General features: G+C 57.8%; 2 protein-coding genes across 2 annotated transcripts; one reads left to right on the top strand and one right to left on the bottom strand.

The window, feature by feature from the left end:
- The first annotated feature begins 3157 nt into the window (after positions 1–3157).
- SSTR4 (somatostatin receptor 4) lies at positions 3158–6692 on the top strand. Its single transcript, XM_021280463.2, has 2 exons — positions 3158–3721; positions 4259–6692. Exon 2 carries the CDS (start codon positions 4301–4303, stop codon positions 5543–5545), a length of 1245 nt encoding a protein of 414 aa, XP_021136138.2. The 5' UTR covers positions 3158–3721; positions 4259–4300; the 3' UTR covers positions 5546–6692.
- On the bottom strand, positions 6586–9722 carry THBD (thrombomodulin). The gene has a single exon (XM_021280428.2). The coding sequence runs from the start codon at positions 9591–9593 to the stop codon at positions 7935–7937; it is 1659 nt and encodes a 552-aa protein (XP_021136103.2). The 5' UTR covers positions 9594–9722; the 3' UTR covers positions 6586–7934.
- Between the last annotated feature and the right edge of the window lie 7 nt (positions 9723–9729).

Genomic DNA, 9729 nt, shown 5'->3' with positions numbered 1-9729 from the left:
TACCCCGGGGTGTCACAGGCATCAGGGTGTCCCCAGCCAGGGACAGCAGTGACAATGTCCAGCTGCCAGGCTGCCTTTTCATTCAGCTAATTGCAAAGAGCGAGTTTTCCGGAAAAAATGTAACAATACCACTCAAAACAACAATTTTCAACGCCCTGGGTGGGGATGATGCCTCTCCCTTGGCTTCAAAGGCCAGCGGGTGATGCTCCAGCTATGGGTGCTTTGAATTTGGGGGAAAACTGGGGTTTTCTGGTGCCTGGAGCTGCTGTTTCTCATGGTGGTGAAGCATCTTGTGTTGTTTTCTCTGCAGGATTTTCAGATGAGCCCTGTGTTCCCCCAGACCCTTGAGCAACCAGGAGCACAGGACCTGTAGTTGGGTTTCATTGGTTTCAACTCATTTTCTGCCAGCTCTTTTTGGAAGGAGTAAATGAAGAAGGGGACGTTGGGTCTCTGAGGAGACCACTCTTATTTAACCGACCCATGCAACCCTTAATTTCACAACATTAAATTAAAGTTGGTCAGGCATTCGAGTCGTATTTCCCTCTCCTCCTTTCCAACCGCACGATATTCCAGCAAAGGTTTTGTACGCAGATGTTTTTGCACCCTGCATGGCTAAAACCAGCAGGGAATGTGTGGAAAAGCTGCTCAGGTTTTGTATTTGAGCTTGAAAGGCTGAGGCTGGAGAAAACGCACATTTGGCAGCGTCATTTTTATAGCAGCTCAGCTCTTACTGCAGGGATTAGCCTATTTTTAGCTGAGAAAGCAGCTCCTGGATGCCGGCAGAGCGGTTGCGCTTCCTAAGGGCAAAGCGACCCCCAAATCTCGAGCCCAAGCCTTCAGCACCAGGCTGCGCTTAGCCCTGCAAAGCCCTGGGCCTGGCTTTGCTTCTAATCAGATTAGAGTCCAGATGTAAGTCGGTGATTATGAGATAATCAGCCACGGGGACGGTTAACTGAAGGAAACGATATGTTCCTCATCATAAAGAGTGTTTACGTCAACATTGGGGTATGGAAATGGGGCTAATTCGACACAGTCTGGGCTTATTGCCCGTGTAGATGTTCCCGTGGGGTCCATCTACACACAGCTCCTGCATCCCCGGTGTGAGCTCTACCAACCCTGCTATGGAACCTGGTGTGGGCTGGAAACCCCCTTTAAAATTCTGGTTTTCAGACGTTTCCAATGGGACTATTTCACCTGTTCTTTTATGAAACTGCATTTCTCTTTTTTTTTTTTTTTAGGAAAAGACTTAAAAATAAACAACCCAAAAGGAAAAAAAAACACCCCTCACAGTCTGTTCTGCCCAGCACCATATTTAATTGGATTTTCATTTTGATCAGAGGAGAGCAAGGCCAATTTTAACTCTTTTGGCTGTATTTCAAGGTGGATTTTTTGGTTGCAGCCAGAAACAAATACATCAAGCACGGGCCTCTTGCTGGAAGGTTTGAGGTGAGATTTGCTGGCTGGGTGGACATTGGGCATCCAAACCCATGTCCATGTGGCAGCTGGTGTTGTGTTCATCATAAACTGGTACAGGAAGGCTTCGGATTCCCCCTGGCAAAGCCAGTTTTTGTTATTGCACGCTGCGGGTTTTGAGGTTAGGGGTTTCTTTTTAAGGTATTTAAATACCGCTTGGTGCTGTCTCAGGGTGGGGAATAACAGAATGACAGAATCACCGAATATATGGCCTGTGTTTTATTTTGAAATTAACCGTCTGGAGAGCTTCACTTGATGGAAAGCAGGTTGATTTTGCTTCTTAGGCAACTCACTTAAAATAGTTCCCTCTTGGTGAAGAGTCTTCTCAAATCCTCCAGCCACGGGGAGCACTTTGCCTTAGAAAACAGTCGTGTTTTACAAGCACGGGGGGCAGGATCCCTTGGGAAATCACCCTGAACCGCTGCAGCGATGGGCACTGACAACCCACCCATGTCAGGGCACCCCCAGCTGCCTGCAAGGGGACACCAGCCACCCCCAAAACGTGCCCCCGTGCCTGCTCTCCATCCCTGGCGCTCCTCACCCAGAGCTTTTCCAGGGCAGGACTAACAGCAGCAGGACAATGTGGGCATGAGTCCTGCTCGCCGCCAAGGAGTTTCCTCCTTTACAGTAAAGGAGCATTTAAAAGTTTCCTGCTCCTCCTGGGAGGTGGAGGGGGTCGATGTAATCTGCAGGCGGCTTCAATTGTTTTTATGACACATTTTTCCGGTCACCGGCTGCAACAGGAACCCCCGGAGCACGGTGTCCCCTCCTGGGGCCCCGCGCCCAGCCGGGCAGCCACCGACGCCGGGAACTTGGGTGTCACCGCTGCGGACCCCAGTGGCATTTTCCCCCTGGTAAAACACCCGATGGAGATGATTCGGGGAGCAGGATGCCGAGATGGGGTGCCCTGCTTCCCAGTGCCACCATCCCTGCAGCTCTGGGTACCAGTGGCTTTCCCCGCTGCTCCCCATCCGCAATATTTAAGCCGGGGTGTCATGGCTAAAATATCTCTGCCAGCTGTGTAATTAACTATGGTCATATATTTAAGCACCCAGAAGCAAAGTGCACCTGCTTTCCCATGCACATGGGGGCTGTTCGCAGTAATATAATATATTAATGTATTTATATTCCACTCCATGAGGTCATTCTGCCAGCTCACAGCTCCACCCGGACTTCCCAAAGCCTCCGTGACCCACCCGTGGTGACCTGACGTGGTGACTTGGGAGCGTGAGACGCCAAAAACTGAGACAAAGGTTGTTTGTTCCATCACTTGGTGGTGTGGACCGGGATGGGGGGAGTAGGGCTGCATCTCAGGAGGTCCCCAGCTCCCACAGGCACCCACGAGTGGTCCTGCCTGCTCTGAGTGCTTGCTGCAAACATGCCCTTGATCCCTCTCATCGGAAAACAAACACAAACATAACAATTACTTACAATTAAAATTTAAAAAAAAAAAAAAAAAGAAAAAAAAGAACAGTTGCTACAAAAAATACATATTTTTAAAAAAGAACAGTTGCTATAAAAAGATGCAAAGATAAATAAATAAAATACGCCAATCTCTGCCCCTTTTCGCTCATTGCACCAGGCAATTCGGTGCAGACTTTGCTTCGGGGTGAGATTTTTTTAGCGCACAACCAGTTTGGGGGCCGCTCCTCCCCGTTCCCGCCCCGCTTTGGGGATGCGGGGAGGGCTGCCGGGGCAGGGGGATGCGCGGGGCCGCGCGTAAGGGCCGCGGGAGCGAGCGCGGGGGCCGGGCTAGCGCCAGTCGCCAAGGGCAACCTGCCTGCAGATCCTGGCGGGCCGGGGGGGACACCCCGGCGCTTCCGGGGCTGCGGGGGGCCCGGTGCAGCATCCCGGCCGCCGCAGCCCCCGCGGATTGGGGGTCCTCGCCGCGGGCAGAGCCAGCAAAGCACCGCAGGGGGACGGGTTAAGGGGATGTCTGCGGCTTTGTTTTCCAGCAGAAAGCATCTATCAGAAACCTGGATTGTGGTTTTTTAACGTATTTTTAATGCTGAAGCTGGCTTTCGTGGCAGGGGTGATGGGGGCGAGGATGAAGAACCTGGGTTCCCACCCGGCGAGCGTGCTCTGTCTGTCGCTTTAAAGGGTCCAGATGCTCCCGATCATCTGATTCAGATCGAGCAGGACTTGGCATCACCAACAGCCCGTGGATCTCACCGGAGCAGCGCCGGCACCTGCTGCTGCCCCCCAGGAGGGACCCAACCGGCTCCTCCAACCGCTGAAGGACTGAGAGGTAAAACATCTCCCCAGCTCGGCTTCTCCTTCTCTTTGCTTGCTTGCCCCGCAGGGGTTAATGAAACCATTGAGATCCATAGATTTTCGTTAAGGTGGATGGATGGTGGCGTGGATTGCCAGGCCATGCCATGGGGCTTATCACTGTGCCCCCATGTGTGGGTAACGCACACCCCACCCATGGGTAACGCACACCTCACGCATGGGTAACACACACCCTATGTGTGGATAATGCACACCCCACACATGGATAATGCACACAGCATACATGGATAATGCACACCCCACACATGGATAATGCACACGCCACACATGGACAATGCACACCCCATGCCCCTAAGACCCCCCAAAGAGCCGGGATGCTCCTGGGGAGCGATGCGAAGGCACCAGGGCAAGGAGGGGGTGGATGGAGGGATCCGGGGGTCCGCGGCTGGAGCTGCTGGATGCATGTGGCCGTGATCCAAACGGGGGGCAGGGGAATGTGCTTTGCATCTGCAGCTCTCACCCCCTTCTCTCTTTGCCCGTGCCCTGCCTGCAGGGTGGTCCCCGTTGCTGTGCGCTCCATGGACCAGCTCCCAGCATGAGCGCCGACGCTGAGCAGCTCCCAGCAGGGGCCCAGGCGGCCAGCGTGCCCCTCTGGACCGTATCCAGCTGGGCGGCCTCCGAGGTGCCCCCCAACACCAGCGTGGCCACGGGGGAGGCCGGGCGGCAGCAGGGGCAGGCGCAGTGGGGTGGCAAGGCGGGAGAGATGGCAGGCATGGTGGTGATCCAGTGCATCTACGCCCTGGTGTGCCTGCTGGGGCTGCTGGGCAACTCACTGGTCATCTTCGTCATCCTGCGCTACACCAAGATGAAGACGGCCACCAACATCTACCTGCTCAACCTGGCCATCGCCGACGAGCTCTTCATGCTCAGCATCCCCTTCGTGGCCACCTCGGCTGCCCTGCACCACTGGCCTTTCGGCAGGGCACTGTGCCGTACCGTGCTGGGCGTCGATGGGCTCAATATGTTCACCAGCGTCTTCTGCTTGACCGTCCTCAGCCTGGACCGCTATATTGCGGTGGTGCACCCGCTGCGGGCGGCCACCTACCGTCGGCCTCGGGTGGCCAAGATGGTCAATGGCGGCGTGTGGCTCCTCTCCTTGCTGGTGGCTTCGCCCATCCCCATCTTCGCCGGCACAGCGACCACCCGCGACGGCCAAGCCGTGGCCTGCAACCTCCTGTGGCCGAGCCCGGCTTGGTCAGCCGCTTTCGTGGTCTACACCACCTTGCTGGGCTTCCTGCTGCCAGTGTTGGCCATGGGGCTGTGCTACCTGCTGATCGTGGGCAAGATGCGGGCAGTGGCACAGCGGGTGGGCTGGCAGCAGCGCCGGCGCTCTGAGGGCAAGCTGACACGCCTGGTGCTCATGGTGGTGGCCATGTTCGTGGTCTGCTGGATGCCCTTCTACGTGGTGCAGCTGGTCAACCTCCTGCTGCCCGGCCGCCTGGACGCCACCGTCAACAACGCCTCCCTCATCCTCAGCTACTCCAACAGCTGCGCCAACCCCATCCTCTACGGGTTCCTCTCCGAAAATTTCCGGCACTCCTTCCACGGCGTGCTGCGCCGCTGCCTGGACGCCAGCCTCTGCTGCTGCCATGCCGGGGACGGCACTGCCGAGGAGGAGGAGGAGGATGAGGAAGAGCCCCTTGATTACTGCGCCACTCCGCGCGGGGAGGACAAGGGCAAGGGCTGTATGTGCCCCCCCTTGCCCTGCCAGCAGGAGCCCGTGCATCCCCAGCCCTGCTGCAAGCCAGGACCCCTCCTCACAAAGACCACCACCTTCTAGGGCGTCCCCCCGCCCTGCCGGCCACCCCCAGGCACCGGCAATGGGGACCCCAGCCGGAGAGGGGACAAGCAGTCCCACACAATCAAAAAGCCATAAGACTGGCCTGGCATAGAGTTAATTACGTCGGCTGATTAATCATTGCCGTTACTTTCAGCACTGAGGAGCCTCCCCGCTGGGAGGATGTCAAAATGCATCAGTGACTGGTGACCGGAGACACGGGGTGCGTGTCCGTCCACAGTAATAAAACAGAAACTTCCCGTTCCTGCCCGAGACATGCTCTGAAAGGTGGAGAAAAGCCCTAAAACCCACCAGCCCCGGGGCGAGGGGATGGGACAGACCGACTTCTGCACCAGCTCTGCAGGCGTGGGGAGCAGCGGTATCAATCTGACCCCTTTGGAGCAGCAATCTGACCCCTTTGGCTTCCTCTGATGTGAAAAATAAAGGGTTTTCTTAGCACCTGAGGTCAAAGCTCGAGAATACGCAAACCTGAGCCTGGGCAGGCGCCAGGGAGACCCAAACCTCCCTTCAGCTGATGCAAAAAGGAAACAAACGTGAGTACCACCAATAAACCTCTGCCGCGCACACCCCAAATTCCCAGGCAAAGGGACTGTAGCAAAGACAGGAGCAAACTTGTATTTTCCACCAGAAAACCCAGGAGAAGCGAATGCCACGGGTGAACATCACCCCCGGTGGTACCCGAAACATAGACCCAGACAAACTCCAGCCGCAGAACAGCACTGAGGCCACACCAGCTTGGTAGCGTTCAATTAGCCATTTTCAGCTTATTTGGTTCTAACTTTGTCCTTTTACTGTTATTCTCATTCTCCATTATTTATGGCTCATTCCTTCTATTTTAATCACGGCTGAAGGGAGCAGCGGGGCACGTTTTCAGCCCCATGCTCCTTTTTGGTTTGTTTTCCTGCTCCAGCGAGGTTTGTGACCTCTGGAGCTCTGGCTGCCAGACGGGCCGGCGATCGGTGAGGGAAAGAAAACCCACGGTCACTTTTGGGGAGAGAGAGAAAGAATATGTCATTACCAGCTTTCTATAAACCAGACTGTTAAAGCTTTATTGGTCGACACACAAAATCACCATGTGATTGTGCATTGCGTAGGGTATATTTCCAATAAATAAATAAGTATTTACAAACGTGCCGGGTGTATAAAACAGGGGGTTGAACCATTTACATGAGGAAAGCTACAGTTCAGACAAGGCATAGCTTTTTATTTTCCTTGGAGGCCGCAACACAGCTCTATGGTGTCAGGGGAAATGCTGTTTGATGCAACAACACCCGCAGGTTTCACCCCCTATGGCTGCTGGAGCGGGACCCCCTGGCCCCCCCAGATTTGCAGAGCTGCCCCTGGTCTCCCCACCCAAGGATGGAGCTGGAATAATGCAGAACATACTTCTCCAGCTCTCTCTCCTCCCCAGTGCTGAGCAGCGGTCCGGATCCTGACCCCCCGGGAAAGTTTTGCCATGAGGTCCAACATGGATTAGAATCAGCCCTGAGCAAGACTAAAGGAAAAACGGGAAAAAAAACAACCTATGGATATGAGAGGTGGGTTTGTAAAAAAGTAAAACCCAGTCAACGATGGTAGAAAATCAGGGAAGAAGTTGCCCAGGGAATGCGAGGGTCCCCAGCGCTGCAAATGTTTCCTACTGTGAAAAAAATTACCCCGGGCTTCTCGGTATCCCAGATTAACCGCTGTGCCCCCCAAGAAAAGCCATGGGAGGGTAAGAGGGAATAGAAGTGAGGTGTTTTAGCCCCCCCGCAGTGACGCTCAGCACTGTCGCCAGCGATCCGAGGTGAGACGCGCTCTGCTGCCAGCGGGGAGAGGCAGAACGCAGGGGTGGGGAAAACAGAACCGGAGGTTTCTGCTGACGAAGCAGAGGGGGGCGAAGGAGCGAGACAAAGCGCTGACCACAGGATCTTTGCTCCTTCTTCCATCACCCAAAACTGAACGTAGCCAAAGGCAGGAGCACCCCAGCTCCGGGAAAACCATCACCCCCAGCCCGGCAGCACACTGCCCACCCAAGGAGGGGGAACTGGGGGCCAGGCGACCTTCCATGGTCCCCAATGGCCCACAGGCCATGGCACCCATGCTCTCCCCCCACATTGATGTGGATTTAAACAGTTCCAGATGGAGACATCCCTTCTGTGACACACAAACAATTTTTCCGTGCAGCCCCCCCAGCTACTGGCTCGGGAAAGGCAAAGCTGAGTTCTGGTGTGGGGATTGCAAGAGCCGGCTGGAAAACAGCAAGGAGGTTTGGAAGTGGGGGTGATCACAGCCTTTCCCAAATCCTCCTCATCATTAAAAAGGTGGGGGGGAGGAAGTAAATGTTACCCAGTTTTGCCCACCTCCCTCTCTCTGTCCCGCCCAGTTCTCCCTACAGTTTCTGGCCAGAGGCGGCACAGCCCGAGGTGACCGGCTGAAGTCCCATCTCCTTCTTGTGGGGGCCACCGCACTTGTAATCCATGCTGCTGGGGGATCCGCAGCACTTCTTCGCCAGGTGGTAGCCCAGGGCCAACAGCACCAGGGCCGCAGAGAGGGCACCCATGGCAATGCCCACCAGTGCACCAGGGTGGAGGTGCTCTGCCTTCGGTGGGGTCCGGCTGGGGATGGGCGTTTGGGCTTCAGGCCCCAAATCCCCCGAGTACCCCCCATCCCCATCTTCCTCCAGGATTTTGCCACAGTCGTTCTGGTTGAGGAGCTGGTAGCCGGCGTGGCAGTGGCACTCGTAGCTGCCGGGGTGGTTGACGCAGTCATGTTGGCAGTAGTTCATGTCACACTCATTGATGTCCACGCAAATCTTCTTGCTCTCGACGTCATCCAGCACGAAGCCCTCGGGACACTCGCAGGACAGGCTGTGGGGGTCGCACTGCGCCGGGCACTGGCTGCGGTTGCAGTGCAGCACGCAGCGGCTGGGATCCTGTGGGTCCACGGTGTAGCCGGGATAGCAGCCGCAGCGGTACCCGTCGGGCACCTCCTCGCACTTCTGCTCGCATGGCGTCTTGTAGCAGTGCGAGACGGGCCGGCAGTGCCCACCCAGCATCTCGTAGCCGCGGTAGCACTGGCACTGGAAGCCGCCCTCGGTGTTGACGCAGGCCTGTTCGCACAGCTGGGGCGAGACGGCGCAGTCGTCGATGTCCTCGCAGCTGCTGCCATCGGCCGCCAGCCGGTAGCCCGACTCGCACATGCAGAAGAAGGTGGTGCCGGTGACGATGCAGTGATGCTGGCAGGGCGCGCCGGCACAGGGCGAACTGCAGCTGCGCCCGTCGGGGGCCAGCACATTGCCGTCGGGGCAGGAGCAGCGTGGCCAGCCACCCTCCTCGCCGCACGTCCCCTCGCAGCCCCCGTTGGCCAAGCGGCAGGCCCAGGCTCCCGGGGCGTCACGTCCCCAGCGCAGCCCCCCGCTGTCCCTCTCCTCGTCGCAGCGGAGATCCAGCCCTATCTCGGGGATGCTGGCGTTGCTCCCGGCTGGCAGCACCACAAAGTCCCCTCCGCGGGCGCCGAAGGGGGTGGTGTAGGTGACAAGCAGCCCCTCGGCGGGCGGCAGGCGCGGGCAGCTCCCCGCATAGTTGTACTCGCAGAAGAAGCCGTCGGCCGTCGACTCGCAGCTCCGCTCTTCCCAGCGCAGCTGCCGCGACACGGTCACGCAGCGCTTCCCGCACCGCCGCTCCGACGACGCCCAGTTGGAATAGTCGGTGCTGCGGTCGCCCGTGACCCACTGGAAGCCGCGGAGGCGCTGGGCCGGCTGGGTGCAGGGCAGGGAGGGCGCCAGGCGCAGCCCCAGCCACAGCCGCCCGCTGCGGTTCTGCAGCAGCAGCCCGATCGCATCCTCCGCCACGGTGGAGCGGACGGTCATGAGGTGCCCCCCGCCCCGCTCGCACACCCCGCTGGCCTCCGCGAAGCTCCGGGCCGCCCAAAAGATGCCGAAACAATCGTGCTCCAGGCACTGCGCGCCCGAGGGGGAGGCCGGCCCCGGCTCCCCCCTCACCCCCAGCCCCAGCAGCAGCGGCAGCAGCAGCAGCGGGACCCGCCGCATGGCGGAGGGGCCGGCCGGAGCGGCAAATCTCTGACATGCCGCTCGCCTTCCCTCCGCCCCGCTTATAAACGCTGCGGCCCCCCCGCCCCGTCGCAGGAAGGAAGCGCCTCCGGGGCCGGGCCGGGGCCGCCGCTGC

This window comes from Columba livia, chromosome 3, assembly GCF_036013475.1.
Source record: "Columba livia isolate bColLiv1 breed racing homer chromosome 3, bColLiv1.pat.W.v2, whole genome shotgun sequence".
Taxonomy (NCBI): Eukaryota; Metazoa; Chordata; class Aves; order Columbiformes; family Columbidae; genus Columba; species Columba livia.
Note: the sequence above shows the minus strand (reverse complement) of the source record. Positions and strands in the feature narration are given on the sequence as shown.